The 27,133-nt window shown below is 51.7% G+C and overlaps 13 protein-coding genes across 13 annotated transcripts; 8 read left to right on the top strand and 5 right to left on the bottom strand.

Annotated features, from left to right (window-relative positions):
* Window positions 1–735: 735 nt before the first annotated feature.
* Window positions 736–2,199, top strand: EDD37DRAFT_647059 (uncharacterized protein; the record flags this gene model as incomplete). Its single annotated transcript, XM_062817813.1, has 3 exons — window positions 736–920; window positions 988–1,753; window positions 1,810–2,199. The coding sequence occupies 3 exons, from the start codon at window positions 736–738 to the stop codon at window positions 2,197–2,199; spliced, it is 1,341 nt and encodes a 446-aa protein (XP_062673264.1).
* EDD37DRAFT_259953 (uncharacterized protein) lies at window positions 2,178–3,730 on the bottom strand. Its single transcript, XM_062810807.1, has 5 exons — window positions 3,340–3,730; window positions 3,209–3,281; window positions 2,832–3,131; window positions 2,613–2,743; window positions 2,178–2,555 (listed from the first exon to the last, which is right to left on the bottom strand). The coding sequence occupies exons 1-5, from the start codon at window positions 3,452–3,454 to the stop codon at window positions 2,299–2,301; spliced, it is 876 nt and encodes a 291-aa protein (XP_062673263.1). The 5' UTR covers window positions 3,455–3,730; the 3' UTR covers window positions 2,178–2,298.
* Window positions 3,668–5,063, top strand: EDD37DRAFT_259944 (uncharacterized protein). The gene has a single exon (XM_062810806.1). The coding sequence runs from the start codon at window positions 4,007–4,009 to the stop codon at window positions 4,961–4,963; it is 957 nt and encodes a 318-aa protein (XP_062673262.1). The 5' UTR covers window positions 3,668–4,006; the 3' UTR covers window positions 4,964–5,063.
* A 1,466-nt stretch (window positions 5,064–6,529) lies between these two features.
* EDD37DRAFT_259870 (uncharacterized protein) lies at window positions 6,530–9,542 on the top strand. The gene is made up of 3 exons (XM_062810805.1): window positions 6,530–6,806; window positions 6,861–6,915; window positions 6,978–9,542. The coding sequence occupies exons 1-3, from the start codon at window positions 6,644–6,646 to the stop codon at window positions 9,415–9,417; spliced, it is 2,658 nt and encodes an 885-aa protein (XP_062673261.1). The 5' UTR covers window positions 6,530–6,643; the 3' UTR covers window positions 9,418–9,542.
* On the bottom strand, window positions 9,535–11,327 carry EDD37DRAFT_656313 (cytochrome P450; the record flags this gene model as incomplete). Its single annotated transcript, XM_062818819.1, has 9 exons — window positions 9,535–9,744; window positions 9,819–9,850; window positions 9,881–9,953; window positions 10,004–10,320; window positions 10,376–10,631; window positions 10,730–10,897; window positions 10,930–10,976; window positions 11,160–11,203; window positions 11,263–11,327. 9 exons carry the CDS (start codon window positions 11,325–11,327, stop codon window positions 9,535–9,537), a joined length of 1,212 nt encoding a protein of 403 aa, XP_062673260.1.
* A 757-nt stretch (window positions 11,328–12,084) lies between these two features.
* On the bottom strand, window positions 12,085–13,388 carry EDD37DRAFT_622131 (Alpha/Beta hydrolase protein). The gene has a single exon (XM_062816043.1). The coding sequence runs from the start codon at window positions 13,154–13,156 to the stop codon at window positions 12,224–12,226; it is 933 nt and encodes a 310-aa protein (XP_062673259.1). The 5' UTR covers window positions 13,157–13,388; the 3' UTR covers window positions 12,085–12,223.
* A 14-nt stretch (window positions 13,389–13,402) lies between these two features.
* Window positions 13,403–15,663, bottom strand: EDD37DRAFT_663073 (vanillyl-alcohol oxidase). Its single transcript, XM_062819181.1, has 10 exons — window positions 15,484–15,663; window positions 15,278–15,433; window positions 15,187–15,224; window positions 14,847–15,133; window positions 14,707–14,791; window positions 14,610–14,648; window positions 14,354–14,562; window positions 14,122–14,296; window positions 13,999–14,070; window positions 13,403–13,933 (listed from the first exon to the last, which is right to left on the bottom strand). The coding sequence occupies exons 1-10, from the start codon at window positions 15,557–15,559 to the stop codon at window positions 13,505–13,507; spliced, it is 1,566 nt and encodes a 521-aa protein (XP_062673258.1). The 5' UTR covers window positions 15,560–15,663; the 3' UTR covers window positions 13,403–13,504.
* An 835-nt stretch (window positions 15,664–16,498) lies between these two features.
* On the top strand, window positions 16,499–17,631 carry EDD37DRAFT_622120 (glc operon protein GlcG). Its single transcript, XM_062816042.1, has one exon. It carries the CDS (start codon window positions 16,800–16,802, stop codon window positions 17,259–17,261), a length of 462 nt encoding a protein of 153 aa, XP_062673257.1. The 5' UTR covers window positions 16,499–16,799; the 3' UTR covers window positions 17,262–17,631.
* A 27-nt stretch (window positions 17,632–17,658) lies between these two features.
* On the top strand, window positions 17,659–18,907 carry EDD37DRAFT_622118 (Nnf1-domain-containing protein). The gene is made up of 2 exons (XM_062816041.1): window positions 17,659–18,234; window positions 18,282–18,907. The coding sequence occupies exons 1-2, from the start codon at window positions 17,873–17,875 to the stop codon at window positions 18,574–18,576; spliced, it is 657 nt and encodes a 218-aa protein (XP_062673256.1). The 5' UTR covers window positions 17,659–17,872; the 3' UTR covers window positions 18,577–18,907.
* Window positions 18,908–19,664: 757 nt separating this feature from the next.
* On the top strand, window positions 19,665–20,255 carry EDD37DRAFT_259731 (uncharacterized protein). The gene has a single exon (XM_062810802.1). The coding sequence runs from the start codon at window positions 19,749–19,751 to the stop codon at window positions 20,136–20,138; it is 390 nt and encodes a 129-aa protein (XP_062673255.1). The 5' UTR covers window positions 19,665–19,748; the 3' UTR covers window positions 20,139–20,255.
* EDD37DRAFT_259732 (uncharacterized protein) lies at window positions 20,256–21,996 on the top strand. The gene has a single exon (XM_062810803.1). It carries the CDS (start codon window positions 20,372–20,374, stop codon window positions 21,908–21,910), a length of 1,539 nt encoding a protein of 512 aa, XP_062673254.1. The 5' UTR covers window positions 20,256–20,371; the 3' UTR covers window positions 21,911–21,996.
* A 352-nt stretch (window positions 21,997–22,348) lies between these two features.
* EDD37DRAFT_622115 (uncharacterized protein) lies at window positions 22,349–25,430 on the top strand. The gene is made up of 3 exons (XM_062816040.1): window positions 22,349–22,865; window positions 23,068–23,926; window positions 23,973–25,430. The coding sequence occupies exons 1-3, from the start codon at window positions 22,480–22,482 to the stop codon at window positions 25,233–25,235; spliced, it is 2,508 nt and encodes an 835-aa protein (XP_062673253.1). The 5' UTR covers window positions 22,349–22,479; the 3' UTR covers window positions 25,236–25,430.
* On the bottom strand, window positions 25,431–26,834 carry EDD37DRAFT_622114 (NAD-dependent deacetylase sirtuin 4). Its single transcript, XM_062816039.1, has one exon. The coding sequence runs from the start codon at window positions 26,750–26,752 to the stop codon at window positions 25,541–25,543; it is 1,212 nt and encodes a 403-aa protein (XP_062673252.1). The 5' UTR covers window positions 26,753–26,834; the 3' UTR covers window positions 25,431–25,540.
* Between the last annotated feature and the right edge of the window lie 299 nt (window positions 26,835–27,133).

The raw sequence follows: 27,133 nt of genomic DNA, 5'->3' as shown, positions 1-27,133 counted from the left end.
GCGCAGTGTCCGCTTGGAGGCACCCCAGTCAAGGCCTAGTGCTCTGCGCCAAAATACTCCGGGTCTTATGGCCCTACGTGCACCGCCTTAATTTCAAGCGGTACTCAGGAAACGTTTACTAGGTCTTAATTAATCGAGGTAATACCTAGTAGAGCGTTAGATATTCGTCGTAGCGAGGGTAAGTATCCTACCCTATTAAATTGTATATAATGCACGCTTTGAGACTTAGTAGAAGTGTCCTCCGGAGTATTTTGGCGCAGAGCACTAGCCTTGTCGATCCGTGTCAGTGCTTAGTTTAGGGCCTGATTGGGGGCTTACAGGAGCGGACTGGTGGGTGTGTGTAGGAGGGGTAGTTTTATCCAAATGCGGAAGTGGGAGTTCCCGTTTCCGACAGACGAACGACGCTCCAGACATTTTTTGGGCGCGTTCAAGCTCAAGTCTCGGGGTCCAGATCGTCTCCATGCATCAGATGTCAGGCGCACCTGGGGTATTTTCCAGCCGGGGAATGCTTTGGGAATTTTCTCCGCAACCCACCACGATTGTGCATTGTCCGAGCATGTTGAATGTGTTTCAATCACGGGCAGCACATAGCGCGGATACTGCCCAAGTGTTCGTGCATAGCCTAAAGAAACATAAGGTCCACCGATTCCATCAATCCGACAACAAGGCTTTTGCGAACGCTCGACATCGTGAAGCCACTTTCCGTGTCGACCGGCTGCCCAGCTCAGGATCAAGATGAACCCCAACTACGCAAGCATCGTTCCTCCTGCGGACGAGATATCGATTGAACATGCCCAGGTGATCATAGTGGGCGCAGGCCCCGTGGGCTTGTTGGCCGCGTTGAAATTGGCGCAAGGTGGCATTGATGTTCTGCTTCTCGAAGCAGACAAACAGGTCCTTCAGAGTCCTCGCGCAACCACGTAAGTGTTGCCGTCGCAGCAACTCGCATGTCTCATCTGTCGCTTCCGGTGTGCTGATACCATGTAGCTACATGCCTATAGTGCTGAATGAGCTAGAGAAAGTCGGCCTCTTTCCTGACATTGAAAAGGCCGGCCATAAGAACAAGGAAGGGATCATCTTCCGCAAGTCACACGCCAAGGGCGGCGAAACGCTCGCTCAGCTCAAGATGGCCCAAGTCCCTAAAGGTTCTGTGAAGTACGACTTCGCAGGCATTCACCTCGGGCAACAGACTCTGGCAGAGATCATCCTCTCTCATTGCGAGAAGCAGAAGACGTTCAGAATTCGCTGGGGTCATCGATTTGTAGGCGTCAAACAGTCCGGCGAAGCGGACCCTGTTTCCGTCACGTGTGTCGGACCTGTGGGCGAGAAGTTTTTCAGCTGCGACTACCTCATTGCCGCCGATGGAGCAGGGAGTGCGGTTCGGCGCTCTCTATGCATTCCGTTCGAAGGCTTCACGTGGCAGGACTTCCGTTTCGTGGCGTCCAATGTCAAGTATGACTTTGAGGGGTATGGAGGCTTCACGACGGCGAATATGATAGTCGATGAGGAGGACTGGGCTGTGATTGCTCGAACGGGCCCTGATGATGCCCCCTGGCGCGTTGCGTTCGGAGTTAGGACCGACATCCCCGAGGCGGACATACTCAAGCAGCTCCCTGCGAAGTACGAGCGACTTTTACCAGGACCGAGACCTCTAAAGTATGAGCTTGTAAGCGCGAATCCGTACTGGGCTCACCAGAGAGTTGCCGCAACCTTCAAGGTCGGCAAGGTATTGCTTTGCGGCGATGCAGGACATGTAAGTGACCCTTCCTCAAGCACGTGTCCAGAACCAGAATCTCATCATCCACCCAGTCCAACAATCCCATTGGAGGACTCGGCCTTACCACCGGTCTTCTCGACGCCGCAGCCATCGCTAACTGCTTCTTACGCATCTACAACCACAATGAGTCCGCCGATGCTTTGCTCGAGAGGTACGCTAAGGTGCGAAGGGATGCCTGGATCAATTACACCAACCCGCAATCCATCGACTTCAAACTCCGTGTTCATTCGTTCCACCCGGAGGTGCAAGCAGCGCGCGATGGTTTCTTCAATGCATTGAACACCGACCCATCGATGCACCTGAAGATGGCTACTATGATGAACGAAGTCATCGAGGATGAGTTTGCCCAGCCGGAGTTGAACGGTCTGCCGGGCACGGAAGCAAATGATGTTATCGAAGGCTCTAAGAGTGGCAAGGATTGAGTTTGTAGCTACTAGAGGCAGAGATGGATGCATGTAAATCGCGGATGGTTCAGACCAATCACTGGAATGTGTGCAATGCACGAGATCGGCCCTCGCTACCTAGAATAGTAGAGGAATTCCCATCCTTTTCTGTCCTTCATCAACTGCATTCGAAAGTTCTTGTCCGATCCATTGAGGCTGCGTGTCATGAAGGCCCTGTTCCAGTTCAATGGCGTCATTTCCAGCAACCCAGAGAGTACGCCCGTTCAGATCGTGTCTCACGGCAGGAATCAGCAGCGCTCTCGCAACTCCCTCGGGCTTGTTGGCGGGAAGATCTCCCCAGAGATCTCTGATCCATTGTGGAAGCATAGGCGACACTACAAAAAGGTCAACTCAGGGTGTCAGGGCCAAAGAGCAGCTTGCTGTCATCTTACCAGTCATCCACGGTGCGATCAAGTTGACGGTGATGCCTTTCTCTGGAAGCTTTGTTCTCAACCCTCGCATCAGACCCAAAGCACCAGCTTTGGCAGAACAATACATGTACAGAGGCGGACAATCGATAAGGCTGCAACCAAAGTCGCATTGCGTCAGTAAATCATGGACCAGAACTTCTCAAGGGGTCGGAGACACGGTCTATCGACTTGCCGACATACCTTGCGGCAGATCCTGTAATCACCAGTTGGCATTTTCTCTGTCCACCCTGTTTCTGGAAAAAGTGCACCGCCGCTTTCGTCGTCAAGAGTGGCCCGTGAAGATTGATTTCGATGTTTTTCATCATGGGGGCTTTAAGCCGGCCCGCCTCATCCAATTCCTCGTCGAGAAGATTGTCGAAAGAATTAATCCCAGCGTTTGCATACACCACATCGAGAGATCCAAACGCCTTGTAGATAGTTTCGAACGCGGCCAGGAGCGAATCCCAGTTCGACACATCCGCGACGGTAAAACACACTCGGCTGTTGGGCCAGATGACGGTCTACGTTAGTAAATTCTGGGCCAGCGACAGTCGCGGCATAAACTGGTACAGCCTTACTTCTTCAGTTCGGCAGCCAGGAGCTGTCCGGCTTCCTTGTCCACATCTACCACTCCAACGTTCGCACCAGCACCTGCCAGGTCAAATCAGTTCAGGTTCGAAGTCGATCAAAGTACGTTGGCAGCCCTCACCATGTGCTAGAACGGCAAGGGCTCGTCCGATACCGGAAGCACCGCCGGTGATCAGAATCGTTCGACCTTTGAGCGTTTCAAGTTCGGCATCGGTGATGGGTTGCAGAGTCGTCATGTCTGGTGAATTTGCATCCAGTGCGTGAATACTCGTTTTTTGTGTGGGAAGACCTGGCTCCAGATTCTCCGGCTGCCCACTCCAACGTTTCTTGGATAATCAGAATACAAGTGTACGTCGAACGTGCACCATCTGTTCGTCCAGGACCCAGTTACCGTATGAGGTTGATAGGCGTTATGTCCATCCGAAACTGTCCAGAAACAATTTTGTTGTCCATTTAGAGGGGTCTTACCCCGTGTCGGAAGTTAATGTGGTGGAGGTGGGGGTTAACGGATGGGACGCATTGCAGGAATGCATAGGCCTAAACATTTACCAAAGAGGCTTCGTTTGGTCCGGCTCACAGAGCATCACGATATCGCATGCGGGAATCTTCCATGTGAACGACAACGGACTTATTGGCCTTTTTATGACGAACTGGAAGGTCCGCTGTTACAGTAACGCCATCACCCCATAACTACAAGAGAAAGCCAAACTAGGTGGAAGTATTCTCTAGATTTTATCGCAGCAACCACCGACAAATTTTGATAGAACACCCTTCCACAGGCTGATACAATGGTCTCCAGCACGCGCCCATTGACTCCTGGCGTTTATGCGGCGACTCTGACTTTCTTCGATCCGAAGACCCACGAGCTTGACATTGAATGCCTGAAGAAACATCTCACCCACTTGGCTCATGCAGGTCTGTCCGGCATCATCACTTTGGGGTCGAACGGAGAAGCAGCACACTTGAACATCGAAGAACGAAAAATGGTCACCCAGACCGTGGTAGAAGCATTGAAAAGCTCAGGACACGGTCACTTGCCGGTGATAGTCGGATCATCTGCACCTTCGGTGCGAGAGACCATCTCTCTCTGCAATGACGCCGCGGAAGTCGGAGGAACGCACGTCCTCGTTCTGCCTCCCTGTTATTACAAGGCTGCAATGAGCGAAGACACCATCTACAAGTTCTACATGGACGTGGCAGCTAGCTCACCGCTCCCAGTCGTCCTGTACAGCTTTCCGGCAGTGACTGCGGGCATCGAGATGAGTTCGGACCTTCTGATTCGCATTTCCAACGGACATCCCAACATCGTGGGCACGAAGTTTACTTGCGGTGATTCCGGCAAGCTTGGACGAGTTGCCCGGGCCATGGACGCCATGACTCCTAGCAAGCCCCAGAAGCCCTACTGGGCGGTCGCAGGCCTGGCAGACTTCACACTCCAAGCGCTGGTGGCGAAGGGATCTGGCGTTATCGCAGGGGGGGCCAACGTCATCCCAAAGACATGCTGCAAGGTCTATGACCTGTTCCAGAAGGGCAAATTCGAAGAGGCCATGGAGGTGCAGGCACTATTATCGGCAGGGGATTGGCCACATACCGCTGCTGGGATAGGGGGTACAAAGCAAGTTTTGCAGCAGTTCTCTGGCTATGGAGGCCTGCCCCGACCACCTCTGGGGGAAGTCTCCAGTGCAACAGCTGAGGCCTTACGCGAGGAGATGCAAGAAGTGATGGATTTCGAATCACGGCTCTGAGAGTATATGGACGCATTGCGCGTTGCGCACAAATGTCTTCAAGGTAGATTGATAAGATACTGATTTCATGCAGAATCAAGACGCCTTGCTCCTGCCATATGGCGAACAACTTTGGATGCTCGTCTCTCTTGGTTCCGGAACAATGCCATCAGCGGAGTTCTTGAATGGTTATACAAGGGTTATCGAGAGCTAGTGGATCGTATGAGGCTGACTGGTCAGTACTCCCATGGAATTAAGGGTACTCCTGGGCAAGGCGTCGAACTTGGGGGAAAAAGGAGGGTGCTCCTGGCGTTCCGTGCAGAAACCAATTCTGCCCACAACAACTGGAGCAGTAGTCTGCCGAGGCGTTGCTCTCCAGGCTGATCGTATCTCGTAGATGCAAGTTGCATGTCTTGCACAATCGACATACCTAGTTTAGTGGAAGGTACGCTCAATAATGGCAAATACGTGGAGATTGTGGGGTTGAAGGCATTCATTTATGGACTTTGGGGATAGCGGTAGCCACCAGTCATAGCCTCTGATCACACTTCATCCAGAGGCATGAGCGCTACTTATTATACTGGTCAAACACTGACATTAATAAAGTCGGCATCTTGGAAGACAGCTTTGTGACAGTGGCATTGTAGCACCTCCCAACCTGCAAACAACGGTCAACCTTTTCGGAATCCTGCACACCACGTAACCCGCCCTTCATTACGCTAGAAATGAGCATTCGGGTGCACCATTGTAAATGTCCCTCTCACTGCTTCAATATTGTCCAGGCGAAGTTTGTGATGTCATGGCTCGCTGCGTTCGCTTTATCTCCCAGCACGAGATTTAGGTATCGAAGAAATTCGGAGAAAAATAAAAAGCAAAAACAATCAACAGTACGGACTCGCTGGTGTTCAACCACCCAACTACTATCGTACGTCCACTTCCGCATTTCTGCGGCGCCGGAAAGGAGCCTCAAGAGGATCAAAACGAATCGTCGGGTAGGTTGCGGATAAAAGACACGGATGGACTCGTGGGGTGGTAACATCGGACGATACTTGATGACGCTGCTGCTCAAGCAGCAAGTATACTACATGACTATAGTGTGCAAATGCTTGGAAACTGAATAGATACACAACGGAGAATAGCCGATATTCATTACTCTTTCAGCAAACAGGCTTCCTTTCCAGCTCCTATCATCGCGACTAATCTGATAGTCTTGAAAAAATGACTGGGACTAACTAGAAAGCTAAGTAACGTTAGACGCGGCAAGTGCCAATGCACTGGGCACCAGGCCGTGACCCAGGGCACCGAGCTTCAACCTAACGACGTCTAATTGTGGCATTAAACCACTCATAAACATAACAAACAGGACACATGTTGACATGCACGACATGCAGCACGGATACAGTACGCCACCGCCCGTACCCGATGTTCCGTGAATGCGACTGAACTTAACACCCCCGCCTTTTCCTCTCGCATCGCACCGTCAGCTTGGCTCGGCAGCTTCTTGGCCCCAGGGAAGTCGTCTTGACCCCAGGAGAGATTGCTTGTGGCGACCTCTTCTTAATTTGACCACCGACATTTTGCTCCGATCACGCTGCCATCCATGAGACACAGCCATGATCTAGGCGAAACATCCCCCACCATTCTCTCGCTCATCATTCCTATTGAGCCAGACAACATCTGTGTTGGTGACCGGCTGCGATCATGACATCAGCCGCTGCGCCATTCACATTTGTCCACGAAACCTCACACCGTGTGGTGGATGGTACTGCAACAAAGGCCGCGTCGGCCCCACGACGCCATATATGTGGCGTATGCAATAGACACTTCAAGAGAAGTGAACATCTTTTGCGCCACGTACGAGCACGTAGGCTTTTCATCAATCCAATCATTCTCCTGGCCCAAACTGATTTTAAAGCAGACCGTCAAGAAAAACCTTTTAATTGCAGATATTGCCCGAAAGGATTTGCCAGGAAGTAGGTCGTTTGCGCAGCAAACAAACCGTTTGAAGAACAGCATCCTGACCGCAACGCGCCAGGGACCTTTTAAGTCGACATGAGAAAACCTTGCACTCTCTTGAATACGAAGGGCCTGTGCACAATTCACATCGAGGTCCCCGGGAGAACACCGGCCGCCGCGACTCCCTTAGCTTCACGGTCCCGACCAAGACTCCTCCGAGAGGGCGTGAGGACGGAGTGACCAATCTTGCCAATGCTGACACCATCGTGATTCGGGCTGACAAGAATCTGGACCTGGCCCAAGACTTCTTCGAGGAAAATCAATCTCTCAATGATGATGTGGCCCTGGTGGAAGCACCACTCGATCTGCTCAACGCGCACATGGGCATATTGCCTGTCACGTCAAGGCTCAACACTCATTCTTCGTCGATGGAGCAAACAAGTCTTTTAGGTGGTGCTGGCCCCTTCCCGCCATTCGCCGGTTCCATCCTCTCCAGCAATGGCAATGGAGCTGAAGCAGAGCAAGGACTCCAGGTCTCTCTACAAAATAACGGGCCAGGACAGAACATGATAGTGGATCGACCGGAGCCAGTGTCATCTTTTGCAATGCCATTGGAGCTGGCGACCCCGGACTTTTTCGCCATGATCGACGATTCGCTTTTCACACAAATGTCGCTTCCTACGGAGACGATCGATTTTGAATGCTCTCCAGAGTTGTTCGGTGCGGGCAGCACTTCCAACACCAATCGGGAGGGCGTTGTAGGCAGCGCAGGCAATGTACAGCAAACGTCCTCAAACTCCGGTTTCGCCGGGAATCATCCGAAGGCGGCCACAGACGGGTCCATTCTGAACCCGGAGTCTTCCAAACGCAGGAACTCGAAATCGGAGCGTCCGACCATCGACAACCTCGTCAAAAAAACACTGCTGGACGATCTCCGAAGTAATTACCATGTCGACGAACAGCAGCTTGCCCAACTGCCCAGCTCCCGAATGCTGGATAACTTTCTCTGGAAGTTTTTCCAGTGCTTCCATAAACACGTTCCTATATTTCATGTGCCGACTTTCGACCCGGCGACGACCCCGGCGCCGCTACTGTTAGCATTGTGTTCAATTGGTGCGCTCTACACCCTCAATCGGAAGCATGCAGCAGCCCTCCATCTGATGGCCAACGACGCACTAGAGGCGACTCTACCCCGAAAGTATACTGGACAGCCGCCTTGTCTCGAGCCCATATGGCAAACACAATGCAGAGCGCTCATTACGTTCGGAGCCATGTTTGGGGGGTCTTTGGGCGATACAGGCGACGGCATCTCGGAGCTGGGCTCATTCGTCCGTCCATATGCTTTACATCGAGCCAGGCTTTCTTCTCACACCCGTGCTCGCCACTTGTCGTCATGGGAGGACTGGATCGAATTCGAAACGTGCAAGCGCCTGCTTTGCTACATATACATCTCCAGCAGTCTCAATTCCGCCACGTTCGGTTTACCGCCGGGATTTTCGGGTTTCCGAGACTTGAATTTCGAAATTCCTGCCGAGGAAGCATTGTGGGACGCGCCGACGAGAGAGAAATGGCAGCAAATTATCGATACCCATGTGGCTGAGGAGCCCGCCACGTTGAGCGCGGTTCTGAGTGAACTGGTCCTTGGGGACGAGATGACGTTTTCCAACCGAACCTATTCACGCCTTGGCAGGTTTGCGACCACGGTACTCATGCACGGAGTCAATGTTCACATGTACTACCTGGCCCAGAGCCGGTCGTCGCTGATCATGAACAACGTGGATGCCAATATTGGATATGCAGTGAGACTTTCGCATCACACACAAACAGAAAGAGCTCTCACCCGATGTCAGGAGTTTTTGAAGACGTGGCAGCTTGCACATGACGATTCTCAACACAGCAGACAGGAAGACTCGCTCATATTCAACTGTCAGGCGCTCCTGAGACTCTCCTACGTCCGTGTCTTCAGTGGCATGCGATACTTCAACCGCACAACCCTGTTGTACGAGGATCCTGCTCTCATAGCTAGTGCGGTGGGTACATATCTGGGTGAATCCCGAGAACGCACCGCTTTCTTGACCAAGGCAGCGGAACAGGTCATGTTCTGCTTCACGACACCCATCCGAGCAGGGCACATGTTGACACGGAAAACCGCGGCATTTACTTGGAGCATCGAGCACGCTGTGGCTTGTTGGGACTGTAACCTATTCTTGGGCAAATGGATCCACAATGTTGAGATCCAGGAAGCCGACACTCCGCTGAACCAGGAAGAGATTGCCATATTCGACAGCCTCAAGGAAGCCTTACAGGATGCGGAAAATCCGTACGACCCCCAGATGTCTCTGGCAGCCCAGGTCACCCGTACCTGGGCTGACTTTATGGATGATGTATGGGTATGGCAGATCACCTTGCGCATGGGGAATGTCTTGCGACAGCTCGCCAAAGTTTACGAGTCATCCTGGCAGGAACAGCAGGCACTGACTTACGGCTTGCAGTCCGTACCTGAACCAGAACTTCAATGAGATCATGGGATTACAGTTATTCTGTTTTAGATTGACAGTGGAAATGCCCAAAGCCATAATTGGTCACAATACCCTCACATCTCTCAGTCGCTCAGACATTTTTCCAGGCACCTCCTTTCATTGTCGACCGAGATGAGTCGACTGCGCGCATCTTCGAATTCGACACCGAAAATCCGTCTGCTTCACAAACCATACATTCGCCGTCTTCCAGGTACATGTTGGCGGTTCGAGCTCAAGGTCAAACTCCTCGATGACCTCCGGAACTTCCTTGGTCATTTCCATGAAACTGATGTTTTTGCCGATGCATGTCCGGGATCCTGCTCCAAACTGCCGCCCACGTCAGCCGCAAACTCTTCGCAACGATCAAGCATCGAGCCAAGGTGGGTGCCGAGCCTCCTTACAGTCAGAAAATAAGCTTCCCGCCGTTTCACGACTCTTTCATCCTCCAGCTACCTCTCTGGACGGAAGTTGCAGGCATCTTCGCCAAAAACAGCCTGGTTCGCATGAGCCACCCAGGGGTTGATACCAAGAATTGCCTACAAGCGTGTCAGGATCCGAAAACAGGGGAAACAGGGAATAGGGGGACATGGCCCCCCGGGGGAAATGTGTGCCCTGCAATGGTCGCTCCCTCTCTGGGTACCACCCTCATCAAAGGATAACCTGCAGCAGGACGCATTCGCAAGCCTTTTTTGATCACGGTTTGTAGATAAGGCATACTTTGACCTTGCTGAAAAGCGACTGGCTCTGAAAGTTCGCCTTGTGCTCTCTTCGTTGTGATTTCATCTCTTAACTTTTGCACCATTGGTGGATTCTTGCAAAGACAATACAGGACGGCGTTGAGGCTGATCGACGTCGTATCTGAGCCAGCTCCGACATTTGCAACACAAACGGCAATATATCGTCCTTGTTGATCTTGTTCGCATCTTGCTTGCGCAAAACTATCAACTTGGTCAGAAACTCTGCTGGTCCCTTTCCCTCTGGGTCTTCCCGCTCGCCTCGCTTCGAAGGCGCTTGTCAATTCTCTGCAGAGCGAAGACCGCCACATGCGCTATGCCGGCAGCCTTTGATGAGAATCTCTGGTATACCAAGTACGCCCACTTATGCCACTCGCTGTAGACGCCCACCCGCGCGGCGTAGCCGAGATACTGGTGCAGACTTGCCATGATACCTTGGATGTCCTTGCCCTCATCCAGAAATCCGAATCGGTCGCCGAACTGGAGCTTCACATTCAGCCACTGGTTGCACCTTCAGTAGGGCCAGGGGCCGCCAGTAGAAAACAAAAACAAAAACAAGACCAGGTACGGGGACGTACAGTCAACTTTTCAATGACATCAAAGGCATAACACTGGGTCCAATGAGGTACATCTATGGCGATGCCGTTTCTTGCGAAAAATTGCAGCTTCTGCAACAGAATCTGAGTACAGCTGTCGACGAATGCTCCCAATGAAACCATGATCGACATGGAATAAGCATCGGCGACCTTCCGTCTGAAGGCCAGTGTCTATGTGGGACGCGTTCCACGAACAATGTCGGAAGCTTGGATTTCGGGTTTCCAGATGCTTCGTACCATGGCGCCTAGATTGGGAGAATTAGCCAAGCCTGAGAGATGAGGGTCTCCGGCGCATGGGCCGCGATGTGTTTTGTTTGGAGATGAGGTTGGATGACGGGAGAATTGCAGGATGCTCAGAAAGGAGGTCTTCATGCCTCGCCAAACATTATCTTGATGAAGGGGTTTCCGGCACCATACAGCACGGAGACAGCCACTGGGTCGTCGGTGCTGTATTGGCTGGGCGCAATGCGAACGACTGGCCTGCGCAGAGGAACGATTTACGTTAGGGTCGGTACCTAGAATATGCAGACACGACCAAACCAGAAACTGTGTTCAGGTTCCCGCTTACCATGCAAGTCATGTAGTTTAATCAAGGTTTGAGGAAGGGAGCCTCATATGTTTCATAGAAGAGCCATAAGCGTGAGACTCGAGCTAATTTTGTGCCCGGGATCTGGGAGAAGCCTTCAGTAAAGAATTGGTATGTGAGTTTGAGTATGAAGAAAGTGAGTATAGCGAGAGCAGACGAGCGGAATGCTCTGACTTGGTGACAGAACCGCCATCACCGCGCCCTGAAGGTCGGACGATTGCTAAGTGACCGTGGCAGCGAGTGAATAGGAGAGTTGTTCGAAGATCAAATAAGTCGGGCTCGACTAGTGGAGTCTACTCCTCTTTATTGGGCAAGGAAAGGTCCAACTGTGGCCTACTGTTAGAAGCAACCCGCAGCCCCAGGTCTATCGGCACCTGTCGAGACGGGAAGAACGGAGACAATGTGGGCTATGTGTCTACCCCACGAACAGGCCACTCCCAGGTTTGAAACCGAAGTCGGCGAACATAGCATCGCAACAAGAACAGTTTCGGTTTGTCCAGAGGTTCTCTCTCGAAACAGAGAACACGGGAGTCCACGCCGCGGAGTTTACTTTCATCCAGTAATGACGATTATCTAAACGTTACACTGAGGAGGGGATCGCACGATTCTGGAGCATTTCTCCCATCGATTCATTGTCATAAGATCAATGCCAAGACCCAAAAGTGCCATTCTTACTGCGCAGGGGATAATCAAGTGGCGGCACCCTGAGGAGGTGGAAGTTGGAAGCATGTCTTACGCAGTTGGGAGCTGATCGAACAGCAGTAAAAGGAATACTAGTATTGTAGGTCCGTGGAGATGGTTTATCGAAGCCAATTTCACAGTACCGGATCCATGGTTTTTAAGAAATAAGCTAGCCCAATACCATGTGTGACGTTGCCTTTTCAAAGCCATTACTTTGTGCCTATGTCGAGGTCGTGTAGAAATTTCAAAGTAGCATCAATACAGGCATCGGGTGCTTCGGCGAAGATCTCGTGACCCGGTGCCTCAATTTTGACCAGTTCTGCTTGCGATACTTGAGAGGCAATCCATTCCGACTCACTAATCGGAACCGCTGCGCTGTTGGTCGGTGCCAGTATCAGGTATGGGCACTTGATGTTCTTGAGAAAAGGCTTGGAGATTAGTTTGGTGAGGAAGATGACATACCCGGCCAGTCCTTCTTTGTGTGTCTTTCCAGCCTCGTCGACCAGCCAGTCGAGATATGCCGACTTTTGTGGCAGGGTGCCGGGGTTTTTCCCCAGTGCCAGGTTCCACCCCTTTGCACCCAGCTTGATCACGGCTTCGGGCCACGACCGCTCTCCCACAGAGAACAATTCGATCGCCGATGGCGGCAGCGCCGTGGGCGAGGAGCAAGTGATCAGGGCGGTGATCCGCGATGGATACTTGGCAGCAAATGCATGTCCAACTTCCCCAGAGGTGGCCTCGCCGAAGAAAATGACCTTCTCGACCCCAAGTTGGTCCAGCATGTCCACAATCTCCTCCAGCATGGTGTCAATGTCCCACTGGTAGTTGTTCTCGTAGTCATTGTGCTCTTGGTCCGACCATGGAGACAGACGCTTGGGGAAGCTGGACTTGCCATGTCCGCGATTGTCGCGCCGGATCACCACAAAGTCGCGCGAAAGACGAGGAACCCAGTGGTACCACACTTCTGATGTGCGGGCGCAGCCATGGTTCAACATGATGACGGGCTTCTTGGAAGCTGGGAGCCATGGATCTGTAAATGTGTCGAGATGATAATGACTGATTTGACCATTTGGATGTGTCACGTAGTAGCCTTCTGGTGAGTCGTAAGGCCGGCGAAACGGCAAGCTCTTGTTGAGGCTCATCTTCTTGCTTGTGTGATAGTCGATGTTTTCTGAGCCCTTCCAACTCTTTCGAGAAAAGGTAGCGAGAGAAGCTTTCTATGCCTAATAGATAGGTTGGAGTGGGAAACTCTGAGGAGCAGTTCGAGATTGGGGCTTAGAGCGGCTTCGGCTCCGTGGACAGCACGCACCCAGACAGACTAGGATAGACTGATCATGTGGGGTTGAAAGGCGGATGATGCAAGCCTGGGACGGCGGGGGATTTGAGGGGTTCTAAGTTTGTGGAGGCGGAGGAATTCTGCCTATCTTGCGACAAGTGTGTTATTGTAACGCCCGAGCAAGCTAGCTAGCTTTTCTGGCAGAGTACGGTACTCAGAGCCTGGAACCCTCCTTAATGAGAAGGGTCTTGTGCGATACCTCGTCTCCCTCGGAAGGCGACTCCAAGTCGCCAGCCCCGAGCTCCCACCCTTTACCACGGTACTTTTTGGGCCAAATACCTGACCTCCCTGGTGCCAAAATGCCATTGGGATCCAGCGTATCCTTGAGCAATTCCTGGAATCGCAACAAGGAGCTGTTGTTCCAGTTGTACGTTGCGGCAACCTGGTCTTGAAGTAGGAGATGAGTGCGATACTCTCCAAAGCCTTCAGCAGCGGCATCTTTGATCATCCCGCGCATACATCTGTATGCGTTGGCCTTAGAGACCGGGTCGCCCCTGTTGTAGACCATGTTGACAATGAGATACATCTCACGCAACCCTACGCAACATGCCGGGAAAGAATCAAGATCACATTCATCGTGCCACTTTCTGGCAATCAGCGGTACTGTCAGTCCTTCTGAATTGTAGGAATTTGAGCGGGTGTGTTCACCTTGAACAGTTTCATGGCGTCTTCACCCCGAGGCGCGGACACTGGGCCGAAGAAAACGTGCGATCCATTGGGCTAGGTACTGTAGTATCTCTTCCTGAACTGTGAGACTGGCGTGATACTTACATGCCAATTGAGCCACCTCAATTCTTCAAATTCTGGCACTCCACTTGAGATCTTCTCGCGCGAGAAGAAGTAGTGGTCCTTTGGCAAGGACTCTCGCGGGATCCATCTGGCACCCGGAACCGTCTCAAAGGCCTCCCTGATGGCCTTCAACTTAATTTGTCTGGCTTCTTTCGGCCTGCAGTATACTGTGTGAGATGGTATAACTAATCGCACAGCAGAGAAAACCACTTACCCGTACGTTGATCCATAAAACACCCAGGAGCAATCTCCACATGGCAACGTCGATGCAATTTCACGCAAGACCTTGATGGGGATTTGATCCTTACCCTGATACCACGCAGACCGAGGTTTGCCGAGGAGAGCGACCTCTTGGACGACATGTTTCAACTGCGCCACATTCTCGAGGACATTGCGTACTCTCAAGGGCCGTATGACTTCAATCTAAAACCTTATTAGCTAGAGCAGAGGTTGCTCGAGGAGGCCCATACAATCTGAGCCAGATCTTCCTCTTCCTTGAAAGTGCACATCTGCGAACATTAATTAGCACCATGAAAACACCCTCCTGATGCAAAGCCGACCACTCACAAACCCTTCGGAGCCGCCTGGATTGGGCATCAAAGTCATGCCAAGTTTGGTAACGATGCCATAGTTTGATTGAGTGAATATCCCACTTGTCCCCGAGTCAGCATCGGGGTTTGAAACGTTGATTTGAGGTAGAGGCGTACTCAGCATATGGTCCAAAACCGTACGGGAAGATTTGCCAGGTGTTATTTCCTGGGAGGGCGCCCATCCCGGTGCGGATGACTTCTCCAGTCGGAAGTACCACTTCCATTCCCGAATGTGCACCAAAGTGGTCTCCGTAGGGCGTATAGCCAACGCCTCTGTCCACGGCATTTCCCAGGACTGAGCCACCACCAAGATCAGGCACATCAATCCAGAGGTGGGTGTGTCCCCTTTTCTGGATCTTTTCATACAGCGCGTAGTAGAAGACACCTGGTTCGACGAGGCATGTCTGGGTCAATGTCCAACACCTTGGTCATCCTCTTGCCGAGGTCGACGATCAACCGAGCCTCTGACTCGAGCTGCTGCTCCGCCATCGCCCACTGAGAGCTCAGTTACTACAGAATCAGATACGAATATGCGCAGAGAGACTCACAATTTCGTCCCATCGAGATTGGGTAAATGGGAACCTCGTACTCATTGGCCCATTTCACAACTTGGACGACCGCTTCGGTCGAGCCTGGGAATACAGTGGCGGATGAGACAAGCTCCTCTTGTTCGATCAAATGAAATGCATCATGGGTGTTGGGATCTGGACCAGTCAGCTCCCCAATCTCGAAGATCCTTCACGATTCAGCGTACGCTCCATATACCTTGACCATGTTAGTTTAGTTGGATAAAAGAATGGCTGGACGGTCGAAGGCTCACCAACCATCATCCAAAGGTTCGGTATTAAGCACTAGATTCTCACCGCCAATCTGTGATCGGATGGCTTGAACCGCCTTGTTGAAGCGAGTTCGGTCCTAAGGTAGCGGAATACCCTAGTCGTTAAATACGGTCTTATATAAACGATACAACAGCTGTCTCGGGACTTCCCCACTTGTCAGGACACCCACGTGCTTGTGATACCCCTGGTGGAGCGACTCGTAACAACTATTTGCCAATAGAATACTCTATCGCTCCGTACGTCTCCCGGTGAGAAGTATATGATACGGTACGTAGTAACTACCTCAACTTATGATCTCTCCCCTTTTCGTTAACGGTACTCCCGTCGCGAGGTGGCTTCATTTCACAGCATGCGGGCAAGGCTAGGGAAGGTTCCTCGTGTCCGCGCTTCAGTAGTCCACAACCCTCGAGCGTTCTGGTGCCTCAGCCGGAGACTGTGGTGCGAAGTCCGGATCTTGCCCACTTCACTGGGGTTGAAACCCCGGTTGAATGCACGGCGAAGGATCGCTCTATGCGAGTTCCTGGTAAACAGCCAAGAATTCCTTATCCTTGGCTAGTTTCTTATTCAGGAGGGCTCGTTCTAGCCGAAGACGCTCCAGAAGGTTCTGTTTTGAATACCCGCGATTTATCCTAGCACTAGTTAGTGATTTGTCCCGTTATAATAGTCGTTATTTACCTCTTTATCTTGATTTCGCTAATGATAAACTCCTCGTTTATCTACTATTCTTCCTCTATTAAATAGCTTTTTATTTACGACACTATATTTTATAATATATAAATATTTATTAAGATCAATATTATAAAATAAAATATAATTTCTAAAGACGTATAATAGTCTTAACGAGAAGAACAGAGGTTTTCATGTATTAGAGCTTAGACTCGTTTAGCAAATAATTCTGCTGAATTTTTTGATTGGCTCGCTAATCCGCGCCCTTGGCGCGCAGCCATACCCAGTCTGAGAACTGAGACAAGTCGCGGACGTCGTCCGCCGTCTGCTTCTCAATCCATAAGCCGGTCAAAGACAACAAGAAACAGTCCATGGACACCATAAGACTTCAGTCTTTGTCGCATAAACAAAATAGATGTGTTGGAGTCCTAATCTGACCTTCAATCCAGTCGTCAGTGACCAAGGCTACCCCAACTCAATCAACAACAGGCGTTATCAATCCACCCGCTTGCCCGCAGTCTATACTTCCTTCTGAACACTCGATCAAAGGCACTCCCCTCTCAACATGGCCGCGATTCACCGTCCTGCCCACCTTACACATCATGCCGCAAAGATTGCTTCTGCCGCGTGCCTCGAGAAATCCAGAGCCATCGGCGTCCCCATGAATGTCGCCATTGTCGATGCCTCACTCTACCTCCTCCACTTCGAGCGAATGCCCGGCGCAAAGCTGACGTCGGTGGACATATCTATGAATAAAGCTTTTACAGCTGCGGGTCATCGTGCCCCAACTTCAGTATATAAAGAGGCCGTCTGGCCAGGCGGCGCAGCTTTTGGTTTGAACAGCAGCAATGACGGCAAATTCATGTATGTGGCTGGTGGTATTCCCATCGTGGTGGACGGCGAGGTGGTAGGCGCCATTGGTTGCAGCACGGGAACACCGGCGCAAGATACAGAGGTTGCTCAGGCGGGAGTCGATGCTGTTCTCAGTTACATTAAGAAGAACTCGCAGCTCAAAGCTAAGCTGTGAAGAGGGTCAACGAGCAAGAGCAGGGTTTGGGAGGATATGTGCTAATGACTGTGCCGCATTCCTGTCGATATTATGCTACTTGACCAGGCTGGCGGAACATGGGGCATTTGATTTGTACAGAAAAAGTCGGTCGTTTACGAGAAACAGAGAGTTGAGATACTATGAGTTGCCAGAAGTAATGAATGTCTGGCATGCTCATGTAATGAGCAAGCAGGACGTTCATAAAAGAGGGGATGTTGCTACTGCTGAACATCACTTGAGCAGTGTCGACCCCTTTGCAAGCCTCCATGCCACCTATATCTAAGACAAAACAAAGAACGCACATGGCCCATAAAGGCTTTAATGACGCTACGAGTAAACCGTGCCGGTGACCTGCAGTGCGGTCCCTCCGCATGCTAAACCGAGGGAACATTCGAGCTCCGCCAATGAAAAGCGGACTTGGCATGTTTACTTCGAGTCCAGTTCGAGAAGGGGTCTTAGAGATCTAGCATTGCATTCACGTTGAAGACAATCGATGCCAAATTATATCTTGTCCAAGGCATGCAACACGCGACATTCTCCTCTCCGTTTGTCCTTCCCGTGCGTATTGTGCGAAGCATATCGACACAACCATGAGCGCCCAAATCCCTGCCTCACCGTCCCCTGCGCCAGAGGCACCTGTCGCGTCGGCCCCTGGACCTCGTGCTGCGGCCCTACAGAAAGTGTTTGCAGGCGCGCTATCATCATCAATAAGGGCCAACTCCTACGCCAACTTCAGCTCGTGCTTTCCGACTCCTGCGAAATACTGTCCCAGTGCGCTGGAAGGAGTATGGAAACAGCTGAACACACGCTTGGAAGAGGAATGCATGCGCGACTTTGAGAAAATATTGGAAGAGCGACAGGTCATTGAGGGTCTGAATCAATGGGACAACATGATCGAAGAGGCGCGAAGGAGGAAGAACCGCGCAGTGGAGGGCGAGGAACCCCCGAGACCGTCAGTACCATGTTGAGGTGGTCATGTATGAAAGCTAACCGAGATAGACTGCACACCCTCTCAGCGGACGAGCTTCATAGTGCACATCTCACACCCTACCTCCAGCAAGCCCAGGACGAGCTGAGCTCCAAGGTACACTCCACACAGGCTGAAAATGCCACGATCTTTAGCAAAATCACCGAGCAACGAGCGGAAATAGAGCAACTATTGAGTGGCTTGGATCGTGTCATCAAGGATATTGAAGGCAGTGTCGATGCTATTTACACCGACGAGCAGAGTGGCTTCGGAGAACTGAAGGGTGACGTGTGGACAACTGAGCAAGAGTTGGCTGCAACAAGATAGCGGTGCTTGTGAGTGCTGTGGTACGATATGCATGATTTGAGATTATTAGCGAAGGTGTTGGTGGAGTCTGCTTTTGGGTATTTTGAGGTTTCACGGTTGGGAAACGAACGCAGTGAACGATGCTTCATGCATGGAAGGCTTGTGGCGTGAACAGCTATGACGGCGGTCCCCCCACCCAGGACAGTTGTGTATCACAGATTCACAAAGTGAGGGTGACCATCCTTGATAGGCTGTCAGCGAGTGTACAGCAACTGGGAAAAATATCAGAATAGACAAGTGCCCACATTTGACAGGCCATGTTGCTAATTTTGCAAGGTGGACTGCTTCTTCGGTTCTTGGATCTGCGATTCATCAATGGTCATGTAACCTCATGCTCGATCAATATCAGATGCTCCTTCCGGCGCAGGTAAAGAAAGAGGTTGACCAATCGTGCTCGTTGCTTATGCCAAGTCCGCCATTGGTTTCTCTCCGGCTTCAATTTCACCATCTTTGATTCATCATCTCATCTCATCTCATCTCCAAAGTACCACAGAAATCACCTCCACTATTCTTGATGAACTTTCTCGCTGATCGAGATACACTGGCTCTGGAATTCACCTGATCATGGAAACAAGAAGTTTTCTGTCTAGTCTCGTGCTACCAACCGCCCACATGAGCATCTACTGAGTCCTTACCTCTAATCTGGCCAACAATAGCCATCTCCGCACTCAATGCTTTTCTCTCATCCATCTCCAACAACATGCGACAAAAAGTGTCGATCTGCGACAGGACAGGGAAGATGGCTCTGTATCTCCACACAACTATTCGTCGCTTTCTGCGGTTGGAGATTGTGGCTCGGGGAGGCGCGGCAATTTGAGGGCATTCGGCCATTTTCCACGTACATACAATTAAGGTTTGATAACGAGATTGCGAGGCCGCCACCAAAACACACCACAACATCAACATTGGCCTTTCGCTCACCTGCGCTTCCGCCATCGGTCGTCTGGTTTCCTCGCTTCTGCTAGCGAGCCACTCATTCATCGCTCACATTTGCCGTCATCTTGGTACGTTCCTTGTCTCCGGTTGTACCCTCCGAGAAACCCTGTTTCCACGAGGTTTGGCGATCCTAGGCTTTTCACGAACATGACACGCCAAACATTTTGCCCAAGGTTCCGGCTTCGAGGCTAGGTAACATGCATCGGCTTGCGCAACGTCGAGACGCGTGCCTCAGAGGTAAGAGAATGTTGTCGCGCATGGCACATTGTGTGCTTACCTTGTTCATGCTTCTCTGCCACACTGGACAGCTCCAAGTTTTTCTTGTCATCACTATTTGTTTACATCCCATTACTCCATCCTGCATGCATATGCAAATAAACAATCTCGGCTTCTCCACAAACTCTGACAGCTGCCCCCCCTCCATTGGATTTTACGGCACCTGTTTCGCATTGTGCCACCCCGGTCCCTTGACGTTCAGCTTTCTCGTATCCAGAGAACAGCCTTGCCGTGGACCAGGTTCGGAACAAGGGCCACCCCAACCGAACATCTTGACAAGGTTTGGGATCGCGTCAGAGATCAAGAAGTGAATCCTGCTCGCCTGTCCATCTTGTCTTTCGACTCGTCTCATCACGTCTGTGCTCGACCTTCTCTTCTCGCTCAGACACACGCATGTACCGTTGAGACTACTGGTCTATATGTCAACTGTCCGGCTGGACGTCTGTGACCACGGCTCAGTATCTTGCATGTACAGGGACGGTCACTACCCGTTGTCAAATCGACGTCAGTCCATCACACGCGCTAGGTCATACGAGACAGACCTATGGAAAGACGGACGAGGATATGGACGATTGGTACGCTGGCAGGTGCATTCACCATCGCTAGCACTACGCTGAACGTCGTCTTCGCCTCGAACACAACGAACATACCAGTCCTTGCGGCCTTACGAATCCTTCTCTTCATTGCCTTTGCCATCAGCTTGGTGGACCTGGTCTGCATTATATGCTTCTCTACGATCTATGTCCAGAAACTGTGCAACTACTCGCTGGGCGGAAAGAAAAAAGCATGGGGACAATTCGTTGGCGGCGTAGTTGCCGCTGCGGCTGGTATATGTGTCTCTGGGGTGACGTTGGTATGGCTGGTGATAAGGCGTAGCAGCCTCCCGAAGCAGGTATTACATACTGCTCCTACGACGTTGCTTGCTGTCTGGTTCGGATTATGGGCGGTCTCGGCTATCCTGCAGGTGTTCCTATTCTGTTGGCTGGGGATATGGACCAGGAGCGTTTTGAAATCCCAAAGGGCGAGCCGGATGGATCTGGATTTTGGTATCAGAGTTCCTTCCATGAGCATGCCTAGAAGACCGAGCACACAGCGCACCAACCAAACTTTCGGCTCGGAAGGTGTCACTCTCAACTCACCACCAAGGACTCCAGTATCTCGAGCTGGCTCGATACCACGGCGATCGTCCTCAACTCGTATCGGTCCTGGATCTTCAAGGACAAAGCTGGTACGGCATTCTAATCACTCATCCTATGAAACAATCTCCTATGCAGCTGGAGTCTATGCACCTGGAGAAACCATGCCAACCGACACTGCTTTTGACAATTGGGACACGTCCTCTGTCCATCATGAGATGCGTGCTGTTATACATTCCTCCCCACCGGTCCCGCGGTCTGGATTGGAGACGATACCAGGCAGTCGGCCCGAGTCGCCAGCAACTGCTCTGGATGGTCCATTTCTTCCAAGTTCGCCGGTGACTAGCTCCCCACACGCGGCCACTTCGGACACAGCAACTGTAGTTGGCTGGAGCTCCTCCCCACGACAACCAAAATCATCACCACCGTCTAGCCCGCCCAATTTCTCGCGGCCAACGTCTTCAGGCCAGAATAAACCCGCTCCACCCAAGTTCGAACAATTTGACAATTCTATGCATGACCTCATACATCCGCTTTTCCGACCGGACAGTCCTCATCCACCGCCTATCGCTCGAGCAGGGACTATGGTGACTGCCTCACCGTTGGCCAATGAACCAATCACGCCTCGAACACTCGCCCGCCTACGCAGCAATACCGACCCCGGACGAAACCATTGGAAAGCTATGCCGAGCATTGACAGATCCGAGACACGAAGCATTGAGAGTTCAGACCCAGATAGCCCGACATTGGGGAGTCCATCGCTAGGAAGCCCTGGCCCATCGATAGTGGACGAGACAGAATTGCCACCCATTCTACCGGGGTTTGTGTTGTCGGCAGGGTCGAGGAGCAGCCTGGTAGGTTACGGGAAACGAAAGAAGAGCGTGAAAAAGGAGAGGCCCAAGTCTCAGATATCGGTGGGCAGCCGTGTGAGCCAGCTCCTGAGCTGAAATTATTATTTTAATGTTTTCTCCTGCGGCTTCTGACACCGCAGTGTAATGTTCTGAGATGGTTATGGCTTTGATTCAGCATTGGAGTTGGTGGTACTTTGCAAATGCTGTCCCAGATATCAGCCATACAGGCCCAGATACCTACCTATTCAAACCAGAAGAGTAATAATTTTTAAACAACATGGGCTTCTTGCTGTCTATAGGTATGCACCATCAACCTCGGATCCGTAAGTAAGTAGATGGTTGTATTTGACTTGATGTGATTGGCCGCGCATCTTGCCATCGGACTGCCTACGGGCCTTGCCGCGACTTTGCCTTCTTTAGTATAGTGAGCAGGGAAAAGCGGCAAGGGCTTGCGGCGGATCAAGGGCTGGATTAGAGTGACTGCAGAGTGCTGGCTGCCCTGCTGCCGGGCTTTGCTGGTTCTGCTGGCTTGCGGCTTAGAACACCAAGCAAAATGCTTCTGACTTTCCCGAAAAAGGTCAGCAGTATTCAGCAACCGGCCTTATTGAGGACACCACACACATTCATTAATTGTCTCATTCACCTTTGCTACGAATCCATTCATTATGGATCTTCACCCGCCCACTCCTTTGTCAGGTTGGGAAAGCAACAAAGGATTTCCCATTTCCCATTGTTCGCCCAAATCGTCGTCATCCCCAGATACCTCACCTACCGAATGCTTCCATCTCTATCCTGAAACTTCAACAACACCCTCTTCAGCTTGGATATCCCGGATCATTGGTCCTCTTTGGATGCAGCATCTATCCAATGTATTACAGCATCCATCGAAGCAAGCAGCGCAGCCTCAATCGGCACCTTGTACAGTATTACGCATACATCCTTCAGGTACTCGATCTACTGCTTCTAGGCGAAGCCTTAACGCTCCCCAAACAATCAAGCAGTGTTCTTCAGGCTCTGAACAGAGACGATCTCACTACTACCACCATCAACCGTATGTAAATCTGACCATCCATCATATCTATCTTTCGGCTGTTTCTCCCTTGTCGTTATGCTTGGCATTCAATGCATCAGCTGCTGTCTTGTGATGGACGTCACATCACGTTTGCAAAAGGCCCTTTAATTACACACGGTCAATTTGATCATGCCTCATGCCCGTCGGTGTCTTTGGAAAGCATTTTACTAATAACCAGCAGCAAAATGTCTCGCAGAAGATCACCTGGACAACCAGCCACTGTCTTCCACATGAAAACAAGGAGCAGTGCACAGAAAGCCACTCCAGACTCAGTCAAGTCTACAGAAGAGAGCTCAACGACGTCAGCTATTGCTTCACCATCATCACTAGGAACCTCCCCAACACCCACAAGACCACAAAAGCGGAAGCTGTCGCAAACAGATCTAGACCAACCGAAGAATGTCCCAAACGTTAAGCGACCCTCACCCGATGAACCCATCATCAAGGAAGAATCACCTACCCCCATCGTGGAGAAGCTCAATATTGACCCGATGGAGCAGCGACAAAACACCGCCGACCTGACTACAAAAGCCAACGACCGCTCTACTCGATCGCATCCAGCATCACACGATGGTACCTCCGGCTCTCCTTCTCCCAGAAGGCCTGCAAAGGGCGGTGGCCGTGCTCGCGGAGGTGGTCACACAAACGGCGGCGGGCCCAAGAAGGGTAAGCAGAAAGGCAGGGCAGGCCGAGGCGGTGACAGCCCGGAGCCACCAAATCGAAGGCGTCCACTGACACAGGACGAACGTGTCGAGATCTCCATGCTTAAAACGAGGCAACATGAGCTTAAGAGGTTCTTTGCCATCGTAGGAGCTCAACAGGCTGATATCCTGGACCAATTGGCCACTAAAGGCCTCTCCAAAATTGCCAGAAAACCCAAAGCACACACCCATGTGCCCGAATACGATACAGTTAGAGAGGGCCTTGAGACAACATTGGAAGATATCCAGGAAATGGTACGAACCCGATATCGATTACAAGTCGATCAAGAAATACAACGGATGAAGAGGGAAAAAGAAGTCATCCAACAACAGTTCAAGGTAAGTTTGCTTATTGCCTGTTGAAGGCTGATCTAACATAGCACAGACTCGTCTCGAAGAAGCACACAAGGAACATCTTTCCGGTGCAGAAGGAGACATCATCCTCTTTGAACGGGCATATCGTGCAGCCCATGACGACACTCACACCGAATCCGGTTCTGATGTCGACGGGTTTCCACGCTATCATGAGCTTCCCGAGCCAGACACTCAGCCTCGTGGCTACGTCTCTCGCAAGATCATGGATGAGAAATCTTTCAAGCTTCAACTCACGTCATATGATGAACGAGCACGGCAGCAGGTCCTCAATGAAGAGGTCATCGCACCTCTGCTCAAACAAATGGAGGAACGAGATAATGAGTGGCGGGAAGAGCAAGAACGCCTGAAATCACTCAATCTTGGCGCTCTTACTACCGAAGCTATCAAGGAGCTCGACAATATCAAAGAGAGCCAGAAGAGACCTACTACTGCTGACAGTTTTGTGGATTCAAGGAGCTCTTATGCTCTGTCAGCACTTGCCGATGTCTCGGAATGGGCCGCCCAACAACGTCAAGAACGGCCATACAGACATGTGCCACAGACACTTGCACCTCCCCCTCCACCACCTCCTCCGCCGGCGCCAGTCTCTGCTCCAACCCCTGCAATAGCATCGGCACCCGCCTCAGCGACAAGGGAGCCATTCTTCATGGGCCCATTCGGGTTATTCAACCGTCCAGCATCAAGAGCGTCAAGTCTTCGTTTCAAGAACATTCTCAATGGCGATCCTCCGACCACAACTACCACTACTACTACGGCTTCACCTGTACCGCTGCCAATCCCGGCTAGTAACAGTACGCTACTAACATCAACTCCCGACTCCACCGATAGGATCGCGACACGACCAGTCTCGAGTTCGGCCTCCGGCGGACCAGGGCAAGCCATCGCCCCAGCGCCGCCGAAACCGCGATACTCGGTGTTTCGACATACAAATGGTCGCTCCGGTCTTGCTAGTGCTTTGTCGCTAGCTGGTGTTGCTCCTCAGCAGTTCATATTCCAACCACCTCAACAGCCGTTTCAGCATCAAGCGGCGCCGGGCCGACCGAGATCTCGCGCTGGATCGAGAGACGGCATCGCAAGTGCAGGTGGATCCGAGTCGCCAGCGCCGCAGTTTGCCGCTGCGAATGCGGCAAGGACGAATACGAGTTCGCCAGCTGAGAACCAGAGAAAGATGACGTTTGTCAATCAGACTATAGCTAGTCGGAATGCGGCTGCTGCATCGGCGGGTTCGACGCCGCCTAAGGGTGGCCAGAGGATGTTGTTGCCTAAGGTGTGATACTTGTTGGCGAGAGCAAGAGATGGTGGGAAAACCTGGGTTTTGACATAAGCTATAACACTGCGAGGGCCTTCTTGGCTGATACGTCAGAGCGTCCAACTTCACTGGATATAGAGGTAGTGACTGCATATCAGGGCCACTCCTCACTTCAATCATGGTAGCGAAGGACAAGATATCAAGAATGGACGTTCCGCGCTTCGCACAAACTTCGGTCAGAATGCAACTTATATACAATATCTACAATTCGCTATATGCACAATGCAACTCCCATAAATCGTGAATAGTGACAACATTGCCTTCATGATCTACGCTATGACCCCTCTCGCCTGACGAAGCTGCTCGACCACAGCAGGCAGGATCTCTTCCGAAGGCAAACTTGCCCGTACGATAGCCCGCCTAAGAGCCGACAAGCCATCGTCACCACCGTGGTTTTGGTAGTCCCCAAAGAAAGTCTCTTCTTTCCTGACCCCACCCATATTCAAGATCCCAATGCCCATGCCCTGTTCATGGGCACGCTTCACGAGCCGCCATGCGGAGTACGTCGCTAACGAGCTTCCAATCACGAGGATCTTGGACGCTCCGTCGATGGCGGCTTCAGCTTCAGCCTTGACGCAGGCGGGAATCGATTCGCCGAACATGATCACATTGGGTTTCAGTATACCCACGCCATTTGTGCTTGTGTTTGGTAGCCAGGCGCCGTCCTTGTCAACGTCCACATGTCCCTTTGATCCGTCGCTCAATATGGGTGGACGCTTCAGGCAGCTTGGGCACGCGGGGTATCTGAACGTGGTGTACGGGGCGCCCGGCACGTCGGCATCGCCGTCCGGGTTGGTCCTGAAACCTAGCTTACGTCGCTCGACGGGATTCTCTGTGTCCAATGCTCCTGACTGGAGCAGCTCTTGAAGGAATGTCGCCCACGCTGGGTTCAGTTCCGCAAGACGTGACTGGAAGGCGTCTCGATCCATCAAGTTGCGACAGCTCAAGCAGACCAGGGCGCGTAGAAACCCGTGGAGTTCGACGGTCTGCAATTGCGGGTGAGCGAGGGAATGGAACGAGTCGACGTTCTGCGTAACTACGTTGTCGACCAGACCTAGCTGCCCGAGATCGCGGATGGCGTAGTGAGTTGCATTGGGCTTTGAGCGGTGCAAACCGCGCCAACCCAGGAAAGAGCGAGCCCAATATCGTTTGCGGGATTCGTGGCTCGCTACGAATTCGTGGTAGTAGACTGGACGGTAGCTCTTGTTTTGTGTGTATGTGCCATTTTGGCCACGGTAGTCGGCGAGCCCGGAGGCGACGCTGATGCCGGCTCCTGTTAACAAGACGGTTTTTTCCGACCTTGTGGTCTGTGATGAAGTGGCCGAGGCATGGTGGTGGACGGGAGGCGTGGAAGAAACGGAGGAGGTCAAGAAGTGAGTGAGTGCGGCGATGGCACCCTGTATTGAAGCTGCGGACGACGGGATGATGAGAGGTGGTGGTAGGGGTCCCGTGTAGGGAATGCGCATAAGCGGTTTGGACATATGCAGAGCATGGCGTGAAACGAGGAAGCAGCGAGGGCGAAAAGCGAAGGAGTGAACTTAATAGTGGTGCATTGCTGCTCCCGTCAGTATGTCGAGAAACATTCCAATAAGACGATGTCATAGACAAAGTGCAGCCGAAGAGTAGCCGGCGGTACTTGAACGAGGCTGCACTTAGCTGATACACAAGGCTGTGGAAGGGTTTCGACTACCTATAGATAGGTACGCTCGGCAAGATACTATGTTGGATCATATTACGGTCCCCACGACCTTTGACCAAAACCCTCCTTGCGTTGAAGGTATATTCGTTGGCTACGTGGGAGAAAGTTCTCTACGACTTGGTATGAACGGCGCAGTTGTCCCAACATGGATCATTGAGGCCGG

Source organism: Exophiala viscosa (genome assembly GCF_022695815.1).
Source record: "Exophiala viscosa unplaced genomic scaffold EDD37scaffold_2, whole genome shotgun sequence".
Classification (NCBI taxonomy): domain Eukaryota; kingdom Fungi; phylum Ascomycota; class Eurotiomycetes; order Chaetothyriales; family Herpotrichiellaceae; genus Exophiala; species Exophiala viscosa.
This window is presented reverse-complemented; position numbering and strand designations above follow the sequence as displayed.